The 22,671-nt window shown below is 32.3% G+C and overlaps 1 protein-coding gene across 1 annotated transcript in view; it reads left to right on the plus strand.

The window, feature by feature from the left end:
• The first annotated feature begins 207 nt into the window (after nucleotides 1–207).
• LOC123707741 overlaps nucleotides 208–22,671 on the plus strand; it is a 51,984-nt gene continuing 29,520 nt past the window's right edge. Inside the window, exons 1-2 of the mRNA XM_045658061.1 lie at nucleotides 208–385; nucleotides 12,530–12,724. Coding sequence (XP_045514017.1) covers nucleotides 12,658–12,724 — 67 coding nt within the window. The 5' untranslated portion in view covers nucleotides 208–385; nucleotides 12,530–12,657. The remainder of the gene's footprint in view (nucleotides 386–12,529; nucleotides 12,725–22,671) is intronic.

Consider the following 22,671-nt stretch of genomic DNA (forward strand, 5'->3'; position numbering starts at 1 on the left):
CACTCTTGTATGTAGGAGTCATTAAAAGTATTTTTTTATTACTGTGTGATAGATATGTACGGTACAGTTGTGGTCTTATAATTAAAGACTGAACATTAAAGTTAAATGTGTAATTTCAGTATAAGTGTCATGTTTGTAAACTGTGGACGGGGGTGACCGCGGTGCGAGACGGGCGAAATTCAGTGCTGTTTCAGAGACTGAGTGAGCCGAACGGATCGGGCGCGTCTCCAGAGTTTCTGTCAATCGGCTGTCAAAAGCCAATGACATAAATTAGCGGGAATTCAATTAAGCACTAGTCAACTTTGGGAACCCAATTCAAAACTAAAAACTTTTATAGACTTTAATGAACTTTTGGTGTGCGGTGTTTTGTTAGTGTTATATTTGAGTGAGTATTCTTTTATTTTTAGTGCAAAAAAGTTTAATCAACGTAGAAAAGAATGCGGCCTAACATTCATTTATTGTGACGTGTCACTTTCGCCACCCGACTTGTGAAGTATAATCTTTCACTGTTTCATTATACAACAAAAGATAGCAAAATAGTAATTTGTTGGAAAATAAAAATGTTGCTTTATTTTAAGAAAGACACCACACGTCCAAGGTCAATTTTTTCAAATACGTTTACATAAAGTTTGAATTAAGTATCAATCGCAAAATTTTAAGATGGGATACACACTTATTTTCTAAACAAAAATTCTGGTATATAAGTTACCTACTTGGCTATGTCTTTTAACATATATTGCCTTCGTTAATTGGAAAGCTTCTTCTAGCTTTAGTTTCGAGTATCACAAGTAACATGGGAATTGAGTGTATCAACCTTTTTAAAATTATGTTTGCGTCTTCGTTTGGATGAATATTTTGATAGTTTTAACACATATTTATCGTTTTAGGCAAAGTATATCGCGTGCTTAATACAAATATATTATATTGGAAATAAAATATAAAAATTAAATAAGAAAAAATTGTTTCTGTAATTCTATCACTAAAAATAGACTTATTAATAAAATAATGAGAGTTAATAATAAATCATTGATTAGTGGAATGAGTTTAAGAGGTTATTTTCAATTAAATAATATTTAAATGAAGGATTTCACTTTTAAATATTAAAAAAAAACACTTTTTACCGGATTGAAGCTATGTATATTTATAAACTTATAAAATCACGCGAAACGTCGGGAAAAAAATAAAATTATGAAAAATAATTATAAGTTTATGTGTTTTCTGTAATGTGTAAAAATAAAGTTAATAAAAGACAATACTGCTTAAAAATATGTTTTGCAATTAAAACCATAATTACATATCAAAGAAGTTCATACACACAAATTACCGAGAAACCAATATAAAATTAATGAAACAAAGAAAGATAAAAAATATATATTAAAATGAAAATTGATTTATAAAACTTCGCTGAAAACAATGTGCCAATAATTTCCCAATTGTGTTTATGTTACACATTAATTATTACTATAATGTACTGCGGATAACAATTTCGGCTTATCAGCAAAATTGGTTGAACAACCGTCGTTTAAAGCTTAATTATTTATAGTGTGAAAGTTAAATTGATCTACGTATTAGTGTTTATCAATAATTATGGATTTTATTTCAATAGATTATAATAGTTTTATCAGCATCACGCATATTTAAGGTTTAGCGTATAATTATACTGACATTAATCTGTTTAATCACTAAACTATTTTCATCATACTGTGGGCATTTACATCCGTATTTTAGGTAACATCGTTTAGACTTTAGTTTTGCAGCAGATATTAAACACGTTCTGGGCAGCTTTCTGTATGAGTTTCATGATCATTTGTTAATCGAATAGGTAAGTGATTAATGAGCCTTCTGTGCCTGACGCACGCCGTCGACTTTTTTTTAGGTCTAAAGGCAAGCCGGTTTCCTCACGATGTTTTCCTTCACCCTTCGAAGGTTGTAGCGCCATTGATTCATTAAACACGTTCATCTAATTTATTTATTTCATTATAAGTACACTTACAGCTAATATACATATTATAAAACAAAACACAGACAATACAGAAAGCCAAAACAGATTACATAGATTAATAATATATATGTAACAAAATCTTCAAAATCTTTGGAAAGAGCGTACCAATTCTTAATAAGCCGATAACGCACTTGCGAGTTTTCTGGGAATTTGAGTGTTCACGGGCGGCGGTATCACTTAACATCAGGTGAGCACCCTGCCCGTTCGTACAAAAAAATCAAAAATATTCTTGTCAAATGACAGGGTTTTTGTACTTTAATTCTACCTCTAAATCGTAATAAGAAGATATTTAAAAAATAAGAAAAGACGCCCATAGATCTAAAAGAATCTACGAAACGATGGTTTACGCTTGAAATATATTTTATATTACACATATTTTAAACTGTCTTAGCTGTTGTACACGTTGACCACGGTGCGTATTTACTATATCTGTAATTTGATAAATATCTGTAATTTTTATCTCCAATATAACATGTACCAAATTATTGCTGGTATTAGATAGTCTTTATATGTATCCAATATAGAAGACCACATATGAAAGTCCATCCATCAAATTCTATTTATATCTACTCTATTTGAATCGCGAAAATATTTTTACTAAGTGAACTATCGGCTTCAAAGCTTACTGAAGACTGCAGAACGGTATTATAACGAACCATAATTAAACCAGAAGATAAAGCACTATATATGAAATTAGATAATTTCGCTAAAACTTTTTTAACAACGATTTTTTGAGTGGCGGAGAGTTTCTTGTCAGTTCTTATTGCCCGCTCTACGCCCTTGACTACGAACTGGTAGTAAATGTTAATTTAGAATTAATTTTACATCTTTTCTGTTGACGTTCATAAGTGTACTGGGTTACCTAAATGAATAAAGTTATTTTGAGATTGAGTTAACTATAAACCTGAAATCTCAGCATCCTTCTATTTTTTACTCCAAGATACAAACGACGATTGTATTAACTGTCTTCCGCTACATGAACTCATAATCCCCATAATCTCACAAAATTTTCAATATGGTTTAATAAAAATAGATTTAAAAACACTAGTCACTATGAAAAGCTCTTCTGACCATTACCGTAATGAAAGCGGAGAACTAAAATAATTTTTGCTCACCTGAATTAGTTGTTGAATTTTTTATTTGGACTCTTGATAAAACTTCAAGCCGGTATTATTTTAATAAATTACTCATCAGACATTTAAAGAACCTTGTATAATTCAAAAGTTCGGTTCTAAGAATTTTTAAGTAAGTAAGGAATTTTGGTTTGGTTACATACTTTCGAACCTCAAAAAAATTTTCTATAATAAAGAAGCATCGTCTATAGTTTGATTATGGAATGGTCGATGTAACATTAGCGTACTCTGTAAATAATTGACTGGAATTGGCACACCCCAAAAAAATCTTCCAATATAACGAAGAATCTCAATTTAGATATAGTTACTTCATTATTCCTATGTGGTTTGAAATCTTAATATACACGATGGAAGTTGGGTACATATATAGCCCATACAGGTAGATACTTGGTCAAACAGATTAAAACCTATATAAAAGCCAAAGGTGGCCATTTCGAAAATTATATTTTTTTATATTTTTTGCTGAGACTTTAATGAATAAATAGGTATACATTTATATAAAATTAATAATATTGCATTTTCATTTGAAACAGAACTTATGGACTGTGTATATATACTAATGGCGCTACAACCTTTTTGGTCTGGTCCCCATATCTCTGTATCTATTCCGTGATCATTTCTAATAGGTAGGGCATCAACGTTCTGTTCCTGACATACACCGTTTTACTTTTCCACACGATGTTTTCCTCCACCGTAAGGGCGAGTGTTAAATGCGCACATAGACAGAAAGTCCATTGGTACATAGCTGGGGATCGAACCTACGACTTCAAGAATAAAGCACGCTGAAGCTACTATGCCGACACTGCTGGAACATTGAGGTTTAATTTTATAAAGAGCGTTCATTGATTCGAGTATCAGAGAGCTTCGTCGCTGGTAAAGTCTCATTCACATTGAATTTACAACAATCATTGAGCACAATTAATTTTGTTTTATTAAATAAGTGACAGTTGCATTTACACAAGAGAAGAGTACACTCGAAGATTTTTTTCACTTATCCCCAGTTTCCCAGTGGTGAGGATTACAACCTTAGATTCTGGGATACCATTGGATATTTCTGTACGTAAGGATTTGCTTGTACGGTAAATGTTGAATCGTGACGAAACCAGTATGTCTAGGACCCAGAAATCGATATGACACGTCTATTATAAAAACAATGCTTAATTTCATGATTATTAATCCCTAAATATTCAAAATTAAATAAAATAAAAATGTTATTCTATGTAATTGGTACTAGCCTGGAGTGTGAAGTTTTATGTGCTATTTTGTTGCTATTAGTTATGTTATATAGGTTTTGTAATGCCTTCTTTTGCTGTGCCCTAACAGGGTCCATAATATTGTACCTAGCTTTAAGCCTCATAAACATCTTTTGTAACGTTATGGAATGCAAATAAATACATGAATACAATGTCAGGATCGCAATGTGAGACAAAAACATAAATAACTTTAATTTATTTATCCTGTACTTCTACTTAAACTAAAACAATAAATTGTACAAAAGATTTTACCAAAGATGGAATACATAATATATAGAAAAAGGTAAATTAAGGTAGGAAGGAAAAACTGTTTCATCATTGGACGTCAAGGCAGAATACAAAATACCAACGTCGCGCAGTACCAGTATGTGGAGCTGCCCAGCAAAGTATTTCCGAACCAATTGGACTTATACGTCCTTCAAGAAAAGAGCGTACCAAATCTTAACCCTCTGGCGATGTGAGTGTCCATAGGACTAATACCGCGGGTATTAGTTAACATCAGGTGAGCCCCTCCCCTGTTACATTAAAAAAATGTATGGGGGGTTGCTCAAACAAGTCGAGGCTTAATTAGAGGTAGTTATGTCTGGCTTGATGAAAAATTATATTGATTGATGAGGTATTATATATAATGTCAAATTCGACATACGATGATTCTGGAAACAGTCATTCAACATTTTTATGTTCGGATGTTGGCCTTTAAACGAATCCACAGTCGTGGAGCGATATTATTTTTAATCATAAATGGCATAAACCAAGGTTGGTTTATTACTATTTATCAATAAAAATATCAATTTCACCTCATAAAAAGTGTGTTAAAGTAATAGTACCCACTACTAGTTACGTTATCAACAATTAGTTTCACAAAGTACCACATGTTTGAGTACTTGAGAAATTCGTACAATTTTCAAGATGTTGCTGTATGAAGAAGTCTTTTGTAATTGTCCTCTGCTAATGAGCACCCTATCCTAACCATTCTTCGTCAACTACACATTTTTTTCTATTCAGAGACTGACTTAGTTATTAAATTGTAATTCATCTTATATAAGTGATTGTGTATCTAAAGAATAGTTACGAAATTGAATTCCTCATTAACGTCTATAGTAATAAATCTCATAAAACTAAATAACCATTTAAATATCGAACTCAATAGCTATAACATTTATCATTCTCTTAGTTATATATATCATTGTTAGAATATGAAATCTGAATACAAAGTTTTAGAAATTTTTAGAATAAATTGTTCATTTTTATGAGTTATTTTCTAAAAGCAACACCATTCTAGGACTTTATTTTAATTAAAATACCAGACTTACTTCATTTTTTCTATCTCCTCCCAAACCCAAGATAAATATGAAAATACTCATTTTAACGATGTATGCGATGAAACGGGTTACACTCTATTCAAGTCATATGTCCACACAGAAATCGAAATAAAGTATTTGTATGACAAATTGTCTTTATTCATCTCTGAATTAGATAAACAATTTATAGCAATCGTGTGAACCTACAATAGTTTCATTACACACGCGATGTATAAGAAAATAATAAAAATCTCGAAGCTCATTTTTCCCAGCGTTGTGTTGACATTAGTCGTTGTTAAGGGCTATAAGTATTGCGAATGTAAATATTTCTTGCTCAGATAGATCACAGAACAAAAGATGTCTATACAAAGAGCAATGGAACACATTTCGCTGAGCGCTTTGCACCGTGTCCCATATTTTCTAATGAGATGATATGCCTTCCGCACGAGCACGAAAAACAAAATGTCTTCAGACTTGACACCAAACTTCCGTTTACGTCATAGCAGTGTTTATTGATTTTATAAACATAAATAAATAGCGCTACCCTTTTAGGTCTGGGCCTCAGATGTCTGTATCTGTTTCATGATCATTTTATAGGCAAGTAGGTGTCTGACACACGCCATCGTTTGGGTCTATGGCAAGCCGGCTTTCTCACAATGTTATCATTTACCTAGCGAAAGTTAAATATGGCAACTTCAGCGAGCTACTCTCATCCCTAAGGTCTTAGGTTAGATCCCACTAATTGACTTTCATTCTTTGTCAGCATTGACCATTCGCTCAAACGGTAAAGGAAACCATCTTGAGGAAACCGGCTTGCCTTAGTCCAAAAAAGTCGACGTATATCAGACGTAGGAAGACGATCACCACAGAAACAGATACAGAAATCTGACACCCAGACCTAAAAAAGGTTGTAGCCACTGATTTCTATTTTATTAAATTTGATAATTAATTTCAGAATTCTTTGGTTATCTTATTTCTTAAGCTTATTGTACGCTTCCATAGTTTCATTTCCAGAGCAAAATATTATTCTTGCATTGTTTCTGTAAAAACAACCCGTGTCTAAAAAACTTGATGGAATCTATGTTCGCTTTCATGTTCACTAAAGCGATAAATTTATTCCAATAAATTACCATACAAATTGGTTGTGTGAAAAGATCTGTTTAATAAAAGAGATTGATTTAACAGCGCTTACGACTCAAGTTTAAGCAATTTGCTTAAAACGGCGTGAAAATAATGAGACAGCAATTCTAGACCATTAAATAATTTAATACAAAGGGTACCTTTCAATGTTATTAAAAGAGCAATATCAGCGTATACATAATTTCAATTTTATTCACCAAAATGTAGGCTAAACGGAAATTGAATTATGAGTTAATCATTATAATGAATCAAAATTTTTCCCTGATTAGCGACGGCACAAAATGAAGATATTTTACGAAGATAAAGTACATATAGTAGTATGTGAATTTATCATAAATGTCAGGCTTAATAGCTATTGAATGTGTTATTCTCAAACTTCTTGTAAGTTCGCAAAGTGATAACATTTATCAATATTATATTTCAGGCATATAAATTGTGAATGAAAATTAAAAAGTGTCTTGATCATACTTAACATAAGAGTTAATGCGTTCAGTTTTTTTATACACTATTACATTGTTTATGATTAAAGTATCACCAAGACGTCAGCCCTATATAACAATGACTTAATAAGGTAATTAAAAATAGCATATAAAGTAAAAAAAATCATTCCATATCTTGGTAATGAGATATTAAGAGTTGTCGAACTAATTCAAGAAAAGAGCGTGACATTTCTTAAAAGGCCGGCAACCCACTCGGGTGCCCTCGGAGAGTGTCCATGGGCATCGGTATCACTTACAACAAAGTAAGTACCCTCCTATAAAAATATAACACAAATTATCAGGTCTTTAAAAACCGGTTTTTACGGAACTCGAAAGCATGACCAACCAATATTTAAAAAGTACAGCAACCCCAATAATTATAAGAGTACGAGAAACTAGATTTACTGCGAACCCTGACGAAAATACATTATGTTTTTACAAACAGATTTGGAAATATCGATGTTTCCTAGGAGTTCCACAGCAATAAGTCTGGCTTCTAAATTATGTTAGTAGTAGAAAACATTTGTTAGATATTAATCTGTGCATGTACCAGAAAATCACGTAGAAGCTCAAAACACTAACGATAAGCTTATTTTGTAGCACTGGGCTACGACTGTTTAATGGCCACATCTAAGTTATTTCTATACGAGAAACATTATTTTCGTGTACTTTGTAATTTATATGAAACTGTAAAAACATTTATTGTGCGGAATATCTGTGGACGCGATCAAGGAAGGAGAAGAGATATAGTGCTATATATACACAGGAATATGGATAGCAGGAAATTGTAATAGGTCGGGTCTATTGTATCTGGACTCTTTGCCCTTTAGCGCGTCTACAAAGTAAATTAAGTGTACGTGTTTAATCACCATCCGGTAATTTTTACAGTGTGATTTTACATGATAAATTTCGTCTCTATAAACTTTTGCAATCAATCAAATATATAAATGCAACGAAGTGTTAATAAATAAATAAGAATAGAAGGCGAAATTTCGTGGGGACAAAAGGAATTTTACGATAAATTAAAATGAGTATTTATTATCGGTGATTATATGTACAAATCATTGTCAATAAGGCGTTACACTAGAGCATTACATTGTTTATTCATTTTTAATTTCTAAAATATATATAATATTTAGGGTTAATCCTTGGTGTTAGTATACTAACACCGCTGCATATGATTAAAAAATTGTCTGATGCCATTAGATTTAGATAAAATAATAAAGAAGAAACAAAATGATGATTAAAAAACAATACACTGAGTTTGGCAAATTATACCGTTGCATAAAATCTATGAAATTTATTTTTATCCCCAATATAGACTGAGTATTGAGGGTTGAATTGAAGGATTAACCGTAACTGTGTCAATATGATAAGAGCTGAGAAAGGCCGGGTCTCCATAAAATGCAAACAGAACAAAGCTTCTCTAGATTGGTCAGATGCGATCAGGCGACATCTGGATTCTCGCTTTTGTCTTGCATAACCCAAAGGAACAGATATACATAAACATGAAATTATTTGCATCTTATGTTAGGAATTAGATTCTGTTAATTTTATCTTAGTGATTTTGGTGATCGATTTGTTTGGGTTGGTTAAGCTTTTTTGTTGCTTTTTTAGGCTAGTATTTTCTAAGACAATTATTAGTTTTTTAAGGTATTTGCCTAAATACATGAATTATGATTCTCGCTTTTGTCTTGCATAACCCAAAAGAACAAATATATATAAACATGAAATAATTTGCATCTTGTGTTATCCGTAATCCTTGCATGCACATTACTTCGTTTCTGTAAATCTTTATTTTAATTGGATTTTGAGCCCAGAATTAGAATAAAGTATAATTTTCTGAAGATGTTCACCGTGTGAAAGTGTGTGTAGAAAACGTGCACACCTGGGATTATCACTCATAACTTCAATAAGCAAAACAAAAATAACACTTCAACAATATTTGGGCCTAATAAACTGAAAACGTCGAGAACACTATTAAATCGCGAAAGCTTCCAATACTATAGAATTATTTATTTGAAACAACAATAGCAAAAAACTCCAGATAACTTTTGGAAAAACTTCAATTGCGGCAACATAAACTTTTCTTGTCGGAATACTTAAAATACCCGCCCCGCACAAAGGAATATCATTTTAGCAACAATTCTTTCGCAACTCAAAAGTATTTCGATAAACGTCAAAAGAAATTCAACATCTGTGATGATTAAAACCACCTTCAATTATGAAAGAAGATTTAATTGCGATGTATTTTTATGTTTATATTAATTCCAGAACAGTGTTGGTCGTAGGTTTTATCGTCGGCTGTGCCAATGTGCGAATTTAACATAAGCTCGAACGGTGAAGAAAAACTTCGTGAGGAAATCGGCATGCCTTCAAGGCAAGCACAGGAGCCTGATCACCTACTTGCATAATAGATTGATAAATGAGCATTAAACAGATACAGAAATCTGAGACCTAAAAACCCTTTAAATTTGATGAAAAAGTATTTGTTACCAGCAAAACATCGGACTAGGTCCGATAGATAGCCGATAGAAACTTAACAATGCTGTTATAAAAACTGTACCAGTACTGTTTAATCAGTTAAAACCGCAAAGAATTTGAAAGAGATGTTTCTGAACTCCTAGGTTTTGCAATGAGGGCATTATTGGATTCTAAGATACTAACATAGAATATACATTTGCAGTTTGATATGCTCGATTGTGCGGTGTTTGTAGTTTATCCATCATAATACGTGTATTAAGACAAATAACGGTATTATTTATTTTATTTTAATTTGGAATGACGTTACAATCTGCGCATAAAAATCACTGCGACGACGTCATTTCCTGAAATGTGCTAACGATATTGAACTTCTCGACCTAAACCACTGAAGCCTTCGGGCCAGCCAGTTAGTGGTTAAATTGGTCGAGGATCCTGCCTTTTGGTTGCAGAAACAGCACATTCCTTATAAACTAAGGAACTATACCGTATATACGATGAAGTTTGAGCGTTTGTCAAGGCAGTTTTTACCGCGCACCACCACTATGTGGATCCCCTATTCCGAAACAATTCGACTTAGGATCCTTCAAAAAAAGAGCGTACCAACTCTTAAAAGGCCGGCAACGCACTCGTAAGCCCTCTGGCATTGAGAGTGTCTATGGGCGGCGGTATCACTTAACATCAGGTGAGCCTCCTGCCCGTTTGACCCCTGTTCTGTATAAAGAAATCATTTAAATCAATCTTCCGTCTTAGAACGGCGTAATATCTATTTTACTTTGTAAATAAACGTCTCTGTTTATTTTTAAGTAGGCGATAGTTAACAATCCCGCCAGCCCTCTGGCATTGAGAACGTCCATGGGCGTTATCACTTAACATCAGGTAAATGCTCCTGCCCGCCCTTACTTTTTACCCTGTCGAAGTTTTCATATAACGTGTCAATTGTGTTTATTATCACCTTTTTAAATAATACTGCTTTAATCGCTAATTTATTAGAACAATCCAAATATGTTCTACTCAAGAAAAGAAAATTCTTATGATTTTAATAGCAAATGTTTATATTCATTCTTCTATTTCAATTAAATATTTATTTCAGATAGAAAAAATTTCAATTAAGTTCACCTTGTTAGCTTTAAAAGCACATATGGCCTTGTCCTCGAATGTACAATTGTTGGAAAAGAATGAGTTTTAAAACGTTATTTTGTTACAACAAATATGGTTTATGGAAAATAAATCAAAAAAGTAAACCTCATTATGCAATAAGTTAATAAGATTTTTTTAATTAACTTAATAAATACATCTTAATAATAATAATAATTAAAACTTCATTCATTTCATGCAATATGGCTGTTACAAAAATTCATCTATCGCTAGTCCCTGTGTTGTGGGTAACAAGATAACAATTATTCGGTGGTTCATGGTGCATGGTTAAAAACAATATGTACGGTAAAAGTAGTCGTTTAATACATTAAATATGTGTGAATGTGTGAGTGCGAGTACGGGTGTGTGCGCGAAAATGCAGTCTGTATTTGAGAGTGTGTCTGAGAGTCGTTATAAGCATGCGCTGTGTCTGTATTAGTTTTTGGAGCCTCAGAGTCATGACAAAATATGTAGATTCGAAATGCAATTACAGTATTTTTCGTTTTTAAATGTCCATATATTAATTTCTCATTTACAACAAGTCTTTATCAATAACAATAAATTAAGATATTGTTGAGTGCAGTTATGACGCTTCTAATATATTTCTCCCATAGAAAGCTCTTCAAAATCCCTTCTCATTTATGATATAACAGATTCACCGATCACTTTTAGTTTACTGTCCATAGTAGCAAACCTTGCTTCGCCACAATTGTGGCCAAATTAACCACTTTCAATTGCCGGAAGTTATAATCATGCATAATTTAACGATTAATTCAAGCAATTTCATATTGAGTAAATTATGACCAATTAGATGAGATCCTTATTACTATGGTTAAATGCGTGGTTGTTAAATTAAAGTTACGAGTAGGAAAAATATTGCAATATTAACAATATTTTGTATTAGTACTTTCTTAATATATAGGGTCTTTTATTATTATACAAACCCACAAGTACAGACTAAAATGAGTTAAAATAAATAAAATCGGCAAAATTAAAAACAAACCACGATAAACCTTTTTAAATCTGGACCTCAGATTTCTGTATAAGTTTTATGATAATTTGTCAATCTAATAGGCAGGTCATCAGCCTCCTGTGCACGACATGCACCGAAGACTTTTTGGTTACCTCACGATGTTTTCCTTCACCGTTAGAGCGAATGCTAATTGCGTATTTAGACAGAATGTCCATTGGTGCACAGCCGGGGAACAAAGCTATGACCTCTGGTATGAGAGTCGCACGCTGAAACCACAAGGCCAACACTGCTTTCTACTTTTTGTTATAAATGTTTAAATCAACTTATAAATATGAATATAATACGAAAAAATAACAAACTCGTATTTCAGCGCATGTTAAATTTCATTGAAGCAAAAATTCATTAAGACCAATGTAGGCCTAGAAGCGTAAACAATCGGTTGCCCACCATCAATGTACGACCTCAAAGACACTGACACAAATATAAAAATGTACTAAAAAATCAAATATTATTGGCGTATTAGAGACAGCTGTTTTGAGATATTTATTCGCGTACTGTGCTTTTAAAATTAATATGTCTATCGACTTACTTGGTCAATAAATTGTGCATTTATTTGATTTCTCTTTACAGGTACCAATCTGGGGATTAGCTTAATAGGATGTGCGTGTGTGAGTGCCGAACTATAGCTAAAGTGCTTAAAGTGTGGGATTAAAGTGAGTGCTATATGAGACGTTTAGAGTGTATCACATAACATTGGAATGGAGCCCTTGTCAAGAGGGGGCCGCGTTTTTGTGGCCTTCTTCGCGACCGTGTTTTGGGGAATTGGTAAGTAATACTTTCGTATAATGTTTCTCGTACTGGAGACGTCCAATTGTATAAACTTCAACGAGGAGGAACGAGTTTATTATAAAGTGCATCGCGCATTTTTTTTAAATTTGTTTCTTTTCCATCTATCTCTGTATATTGTTTAAACGAAAGACATGATAAAGATAGAATATGATTAGATTTCTTATAAAAGTACCGAGAGTACACCCTCTGTCTTCTTTGAGAGAGATGTTTGCGATACAAATTTAATGACGTGGAATAAGTGATACCTGTATCTTATATTCCATAATAAACATTTTTTTTTGAAGTAAGTCCCGTGTCAGTTGCTACGCTTAACTTTATATACTTTATATATAATAATAAAAATAATAAAATGATCAACAAATATGATTTTATTACCAAGTATTAATTACAGTACTCACTGTCCCTCAGGGCATAATTCTTTTTTATATATAGAGGGACAAAGGAGTCTACGGATTAACCATACAAGGTAGCTACCGCAGCCCAAAAACACCATCTTTGTCTTGCCAGGTTCTCAGGAAAGACTATCATTGGAAGCCGGTTCCCATTCTGACTAGTTCATAAATAGAAATTTAGGGAAGCGAACCGCAAAAGACCGCCGTCGAGTTGGCGATGAAACCTGGCATTATTTCGGATTCATTACCGCACGAGCCGAAATAATGCCAGGTTGCCGAGGCAGCAGGGATCATCCCAAAGAATTCTTCAGATTAGATTTTTGAACTGAAGTATGCCGGATAAATAACGTGGCGTTATAATAAACTGAATAACTTAACGTTTAGTCCCAATGTATTGCGTGCGTCACAGGTGGCACAGTGATAAGCCACGTAATTAAATGTTTCAATTATTAAAGTAGATTTTATTTCAATGATAACAGGGTCAAAATAGCATATACCTACATTAACATGTTTTATAATTAAAACTGATTGATATATTATTAGTTCGGCCTCATATTGAACGTATAATTGCAAGATAATAGCACAATTCAACTGATTTAGAACTTGTTTGTTTGATTGAAAATTGAGTGCTTTATATTCAACAAATAAAGCCACAAATGGAGATGGGAGGCACTGCTTTAAATATTAATTACCACGCCTTTGTTTCACAAATCATGTTTTAATTTTCTATTGACGGAGTTTTTAAATTATTATTATCTTTTTTTAATCAATTTTAAGCAAAATCTTCTGTGTATTATTGAGATAAAATTATATTAAACAAACTACCTACCTTATAAGGTAACCTGTTACTTATATAAAATATATCAGTTCTATTATATTGTATTAAGTCTTACCTACCCTAGCCTACGGTTCTTAACGATTGTTAAGAACAATCTTCATAAACATATTTTTTTAACTAACATTTAACATAAACACACACATAAGAAGTGAAACTTCTTTAGGACTTTTTTACTAATTACAAAATTATCTATTGTATGCAACGTAATTGGTTAAATAAGGTTAAATAAGATATAGTTTACCAAAAGGCTTTTATTATCATGACATGAATATGACAAATAATACAATTATTTCATTTATCTTATTACTTCATTAATTGTAATAGGATTATTACTATCATTGTTATCATTATTATATATTTTTGTTATTAATGGCTTCGAATCAACCGTGGTAGGGACAACAAACAGATGGCGCGTATCGGAAAAATGTGGCAGTAATTTTTTTTCCAATGCTGATAAAGAAGTTTCACTTCAAAAATGTGGTGAAAAATGACATGTCAGACATATTCAGGAACTCCATGGAGACCTTTCGCCGAGTCGTATTAAAAACCTTATTTCCTACATAATTGTGTATTTACAGTTTAAATTTGGGTATTATTGGCGGACCCGTGAGATTTCGTGAATACAAAAAGTGCCCTCGTGAGTTGTGTGCTGCGATATTGCGGGCTTCTCTACTGCGGGCGGATCGTGAGGAAGTTGCATGGATCTGGTTAACGCTGTGCCTTCTTATGTTCTTATGTCATTTTACACATTATATTCTTTCTATAACATATTTTCATACGTACCTGATTGTCCTCATTGTAACATGTGTGATGTTTGACAGCAAAAATATAAAAAAATAATAATGTTAGTAAACTTATTTGAATGGCCTTGTACTCGTAAACCAATGACAATATTATTAAGTTTTTATCAATACACTCAGTATTGGTAGAGTCCAGTTCAAGGATGCGGCTAAACCTAACAACAGCGAAGACATTAGACTTTTCTTTTTATTACATAGGAAAGAAATACGTAAACTTTTAAAGGCTTGTCTGATTATAGAAAAAGATTGTTCGTGTGTATCTAAATTTTGTGTTTGTTTGTTTTAATTGTCTCCTTTGATATATTACTTATGATCTTATATAATTGATATGTATGTAAATGTGTGTTAAATTTGTGATTTCATATTTTCCTGTATTTTTTTAGGCATACACATCGTTGTAAAACGTGTAAATAAATAAATGTGTGTCAGTTGCTAAATCAAGTTTAGTTCGCCTGATTCTGTTAAACTTTTGCATAAATAATATCAAGCAATCACATTGAAATTCGGCAATTTACAGTTGAGAAAATACCAAAAACGTTTGCAGAAAGAGTGTCGCGGAAAATATTTAGTTTATTGTATGAAAACAACATCCAAATACACGTATAACGCAGTAACCCTGTAAGAATATGATGAATATCCTGCATTTCATTGTTTAACTCACGTACAAAACAATTACAACATATTTCTATAATGCACGCTTTGAAAACTAAAAGGTCTGAAGATTACGCATATACCAAAAAAATATAAATTTAAGCCAAGAATGTATTAAACAGGAATTTAAATTGCTAAAGTTGTGTGTGTTCTGCATATTTTTGCATAAATCCGTGTTGAAAATGACGTAAATACAACAAACGAATGCAAAATTTATGTTAAGCTTTGTTTTGTGGACTGATTTCAAAATGCATCTAATATTTAGAAGAAAATTTACCAGATTAACATTCAATTTAGACAACTTAATTGTTAATGTTAAATTAACCTATCGTACTACAGTAAATACAATCTGTAATAAATACTAATCAACAAATGTATTGCAAAAGTTTATTGCTAGTAAGACTTATGGCTGTCACTACATTGGTGTCAATGGACTTTGTATCCGGCTAATAAATAAATTTAAAAAAAATCACTACAATTACAGCTGCCATATTATGCCGCGCTAAAATAAAAAAATCGCGAACTGTATATCGTCATTTGTCGTGCACATTTTATTTTTACAAATGAAATTTTAAGATTAAAGTGCACACTATACACAATACTTCAACTGTTACAGGGTGTAACATTCTGACTCGTAGATTTATTTATTTAAATACAAAAAATTACAGAACAAAAGGAATATTTCATAATAATTCCCATGGGCGAATCGTGAGTTTGTGGGGCTCTGGGCTATTACTGGGAAGTCAAGCGACGGGGAATTCCCCGCTACGTTCCACTCCATCTTTATGATTGGATTTTTTACAACTTCAGATATTTTCTTAAGGTTTCAGTAGTAGTAGGGACTGGGGCCCTTTGCAAACCCCTCAAACATCCACCCTTGATAAATCCTAATGAATCCAGTCGAAAATTAAGCCAAAACAAATAATTAAAGTTTAACTAAATTAAAACGTGTAAATTCCTCGAAATGTAGATGAGAAAATCTCATCCAAAATAATATAAAACGAAATACACTCACAATTGGACGAAAGATCTCATTTTCCAGACGTTGACATGCAAGACAGAGGACTGTATAATGAAACAAAGATTAAATACCGTCTGAGCTCTCGACTTTACTATTGTAATGTAACATATAATGTGCACTTAGTCCGTTTTAGATTGTCTTTAACTTTAAAAACGATCTCGTAGGTGACAATGTAAAACAAAAGAAATAACAAAAACGCTATTTGGTTGATTAAGACAAATAAATGTAATATTTATTTTATTAAACACCTATGTCAACTTCTACTTTTGAGTCAATATTAAAACAAACTTGCGACATATACACTTGGACAATACATATCATTAGACATAGCCCAAGGGAGACTTTGCTTATCCACGAGATGTTACCGAGACGCCAAAGAGATTGCCCGGTGTGAGTTGATTCCTAAATATGCATATATCTGATGTTGCCTGGCTAATTCCAATATATTTGTGGGATTTGCAGCGTTGATAATTCTTCCTCTAATATAAAATAGTTTTTAAGTTTCTCGCCATTTTACTGGATATCAAGCCAGCATGGACGAAGCTTACAATATCCATCAGATATTAATTAAAAGTACTTACTTTGAACGTTACATTATCGTAATTGCCATTAAATTTCCTTTACATCTTGTTTATCTTTCGCGTATTAATTAAAGAAAATTAAACGAAATTACTGAAGGACAAATCTTAAACTTTTAACATTCAAGTATACTTTTAATTAGTTAACTTAATTCAGGTGTAATGTTATAATTATCATTTTCTTGGAAATTTACACAGATTTATTTAGATTAGATTGAAATTCGAGAGGAATATGACTAATAGCATATCTTAACGCAAAAATAATTGTAAAACACTTCTTTGTGGAGCTAGTACAGATATTTATAAATCGATACAACTTAGCGTTAAAGATTAAGTATGCTATTAACTTAAAGTCCCGCAACCCATTCGTTAGCCTCGTGAAGTTACAGGGTGTCCAAGGGCGGGTGTAGGCAGTTTTTTCTAAGCGAGCCTTCTGTTCGTTTGCCCAAAATTCCATAAAAAACGGACCTAATTACCCCTTAACTGAAAAGGACAACAAATAATTATTGATTATTTACGGAAGCCAGACCTGGAAATTCTCTACACAAGCCTTGAATAAGATCAATATATGTCAAAGAGGTTTAGAACGAGGCATGTTAAACCTACAGAAAATGGACATAAAGATAAGAGCCGAATGTTACAAACGCTTTAACTTTTGCACATAAACTGAAATCGCATTGGGCTGACCATGTAGCGTTAATGTCTAGCAGATTGTGGACCCAAAGAGTTATCCAATGATGGAAAGGACCACCAGACAAGAGGCGAAAGGGGGAGACCCTTTGACCGCTGGGAAGATGATCGGAAAAGATTCTGTTAATTCATAAGTAAATAATATATATTCATTACATCTAAGCTCTAAACTGTAACTAATCTACCAAAAAAAAAAATTTTTTTTGCTTATTGTAATATATCAACTAATGTAAACCAGGAAATAAAATGGCTTACTATTATTATTGTCTATTTAATTATCATACATTTTCCCTCTAGAAATGCGTGTGTATCAGTATCCAAAAAAACGGCTGAAACAAATAATAAAAGTAAAAGACGATATGACTTTTACTTTCGGAACAATTAACGAAACAAATGCCTGAAAAGATGTAATTGTAAGAAACTCATTTTATTATATTTCTTAGAGATTTCGGGAGTATTATTTATTAGTTTTGTTTGCAAAGTGGCTTAGAGCAAAACCGAGCCGGGTTACTAGTTACCCTGTTAGCTAAACCAGATTTATCCATTTTAATTTAGCGTTGAAAGTTTTACATATTATCGCAAATATTTAATCATAAACAAATAACTTTGTGGTAAAATATGCGACTTTGAAAGCAAAATAAGTTTTCATATCGCTAACGGAAACTATAACATTTTTCAAATAAATATACCACCAATTTATAAAATGTTGTTTATGTTTTTTAAGAGCAGTATTATTTAAGAGTCATGGTCGTGTCAATCAAAGCTAATATAGGTACACGGATTAGTTTTTCTTTGACTTTAAACTTTGAATTTAACATCGCGGCATTTCATATAACTAATAATTGATAGCATGCACGGGCAATTGATTACCTACTTGCCAATTAGTGATAAACAGTCAAACAGATAAACAAACTTAAGGCAGTTTTTGCCGCGTTCCACCACTTTGTGGAACCAGCTGCCCACGGAATTATTTCAGAACCAATTCGACTTAGGGTCCTTCACGAAATGAGCGTCCAAGTCTTAAAAGGCCGGCAATGTGAATGTCTTCTTTGTACGTATATGGCAAAGGCGGAGGTTGTTTGCATTATCAAGGGCCAGAACCAGTATGTTTCTGGCCCTTACGACATATTTATATGTTTGCAGAGTATGTTGTATGCATTCATGTATTTAATAATAAATATATTTTATTATATTTCATTTGTTTTTAGTCGACATTTATGTATTGGTTTGGTACTGTTAGGATAGTATATGTATTGTTGTGAATAAATAAATAAACAAAACTACAGAAATAACAGTGTTATTAACAATATTTGTCTTTGTATTGTCCAACTCATGGGCAGGAAACTAGCAATTTCTCCGCTTAAGTGGCAATTGAAACTCATTTATGTGTTACCAAAAAACATTATTACATCGTATGAAACCTTTTGCGACTTGTTTATGATTACAGCTATGAGAAAATGGTGCTTAATTTTGCATTTATAAGGCCACTACTGGTATCGCTTAACGATGTCCTGGTATTGATTTCAAGAAACAAATTACTGTTTTTTTAAACTGTATAACTCTTTTGTAGTCCCCTGTGTATAAAAAGTTACTTTACTCTGTTGAAGTACTTTGTGTATAAAGAAATTAATATCTATTTTTAAAGTACTGTATAAATTTGTAGTACTCTATGTATAAATAATAACGTATGTTTTTAAGTACTGTACAATAATAGTAGCTCTGATAGTTTTATAATTAGTATTTATTTATTATAAGTTCAACGACACCACAAAATATAAATGATAAAATAAAATATACCATCTGTTGCAAAAAATATTACGGACAAATAATATTGGTATGTCATTCGTATGTATGAATTTATATTACGTTTGGCGTATGCCAACCATTCCAATGAATAGAGACTAATCAATTAGTGAAATAAAATAGTCCCAGAAATACGTCAGCTCTCTGTAATGTTGTATTGTATTCGAAGCTTTATTGATGCTCTCTGACTTCTGTGTGATTTCGGAAATGTTTTGTTTTGATATTTTATATGAGAACGACAATACTAGCCATTTCTCTTGATGATTATGCTCGCCGTTCTGGCGACGTGGAAGCGTACATGAAAAAAGGGATCGATTGGGATCAGTCGTTTAAACTCAAACTTAAAATAACTTTATTTATATAGGACACCAAATACACTTATGATCGTCAACAGAAAAGATGTAAAGTTAATTCTAAATTAACATTTACTATGAGATCAGTCAGATTGGCCAGAATGTCCAGGATGTTCTAAAGCGAGGACTAATATCAATGCAAGCTGCTCCACAAATCATCAAGGAGCTAAAAAGATTTGCAGAAAGTGGGAACGTCTCCCTCGAAGCGTTATTAAAAACATCATGTAAAACATACTCAGAAGGATTCATTATATTTATTTACTTTAAAAAATGTGTGCGTGTACTAGTTGTACACACGTAAGAAGTGAAACTTTTGTATGACCTAATATTTCAGAAATATTATCTACTATATGCAACTTTACAAAAATTGGTTAAATAAAGTTAAATTAGAAAAACAATTATTTCATTTTACCTTATTACTACTAAGACTATTACAGAATTTCATTATTTGTAATACAATTATTACTATCATTGTTATCGTTATTATATATTTTTGTTATAAATTCTTTGGCTTATGGTAACTGAAAATGAAATATAATGTTTATATTCCGCAAAATTTTTGAACCGAGTTTAGGTTGAGTTTTTAACTCCATAAATGGTAGTACCGGATCTTTTAAAAAAATATACCACTGAAATTACAATTGAAAAACAAATTATTTGATTTTGCTGATATACACTATTATATATATCATTTATAATGTCACTATAGTGTTAAACATAAATAAGGATGCTATAGAAAAACGGTCAAGTCAAGTGGTGGGAGTAAGTCCTCTTAAACGACATGCTATCCCTACTCCGCTGGAGAAAGTACTCTTCAAATCAACCGTGGTAGGGACAAGAAAAAGATGGCGCGTTACGGAAAAATGTGACGGCAAATTTTCAAACGCCGATAAAGAACACTTAAAAAAGTAAAAGAATATTCCTTACGCACGCTTAACGCAGGAATGTGAGGCTAGACTTTGCGCTTGCTAGCCATAGAGGTAGGAAGGCTTTGCTCACTTTTAACTACCTTAGGGGCGTTCAAAAAATGGATAAATTATCGACATATAAGCTTATGTTAGCTTCATGACATTGGATCGTCAGCCGTTCGAAACGCTGAGATTAGTTCTGTACCTAACTACATGTCTATGCATAAACAATAAACGCGTAGTTAAAATAATTAAACCTTTTTATTGTCAGGTCATATAACTTATGATTTACTGATTTTTAAAGTGAAACTTCTTTAGGCGCTTGAGGTTAAATTTTTTACGGAAACTTCTAGAAGATGTACTGCGTTTTTGTCGAAGCAAAGGGAGAGAGTGATTGAGAGAGAGTAAGGAAGATAGAGAAAACGTACACGCTATTGGTTGATGTATTCGTTTAGTAAATACATATTTAGATGGCAATTCTGTCGCATAAACAGTAAGCGCAAATTTAGTATAATTAATTTACAAAGAAGTTTCACTTCTGACATGTGTACTTTGTACACACGCACTTTTTTAGTATAGATATGTTATAGAATGTTCATATGAAATATGGCGGTTTATTGAATTTGCTAATCCATGGAGACCGAAGGCTGAAAAGGGCAGGGAAGGCTAAAGATCAAAAGATGGAGAGATATCGGGATCCCTCGGCTCGTTTAATAAGGTTTATTAAAATCATTGAACATATCATTTCCATTCTTAGATTTTGGGTTTATTCGTTTATAAATAATGTATTTACGCGAATATTGCGAGTATTTAACACCATAGATGTAGGATTATTGTATATTGATATCAAAGTCAAGTTATATGTTTTTTTATGTAACATTATTTATTTACAAACTCATTACATCGGATAAATATCACCGCTGCCGGAAACATAACCTTCTTGCTGTGCATTCGAATAGCAGTGTCCAGCGTCAACATGTTTCCATTCCCCGGATACTTTAATAGTTTTCTCGATTTGTGAAGTGACCTATTTGTGAAGCATATGGGGGGGGGGGGGGTATTATACTATGTTTTAAAAATATACTTGGAAAATATTAGTGGACACCAGGAGGCTTACTGTCAATTTTGTAAAAAAACTTAATTGTATTTTATTTTAGTTTTATGTTATTTTTAGTTAGAATTTCCCCATGCATATTTTTGCCAAAGAGAGAGACGTCTAACAAGGTATCAAAACTGTAAAGGGAATTTTGTAATGGTACCTGAATTAAATAATATTTATTAAATATTTAAAATTTAGTTATGTATAGTAAATAAATAAATAAATTTATATATAACTAATCTGACAGCTATACCTACTATAAAGTACACTGTTAAACAAAAAGGTACACTGCCTACTTCCTACTACAATTCTTATTAAAATAAAATTCGTCAAATTTAATATTTTGATCTTATTTCCAAATTTCAGAGAAATGCGACACAGGTAGACAGTTGTTAGCTGGCGCCACCTATTTTCCCGGAGATAGTATTTCCCATAATGGCATAATTGGAGGTTTCGTTAAGATTTCCTTATTATGTATTTATTTAGTTATACAATACAAGCTTTCAAGCGATGTAGCAACAGAATACATATTATCTAATTGTCTATTAGAAAGAACAAACAATCACATTATAGAAATCTAAGGCCAAGACCAAGAATTGTACTGCCATTGTTTTAAATAATAAATACAAGATTATTCATTACAGAAATAAGGTGAAAAAATTGTTCTAACACTAGTTGTGGGTAACTAGATCACAAGTATTCCGTGGTACAAAAGAAAGTAGTCTTACATCTAATAAAAAATATCTGTTCTTAGATATGGCCAGTGACTTGGTGATTTAGAAAGTACAAT

This window comes from Pieris brassicae, chromosome 3, assembly GCF_905147105.1.
Source record: "Pieris brassicae chromosome 3, ilPieBrab1.1, whole genome shotgun sequence".
Lineage (NCBI taxonomy): Eukaryota > Metazoa > Arthropoda > Insecta > Lepidoptera > Pieridae > Pieris > Pieris brassicae.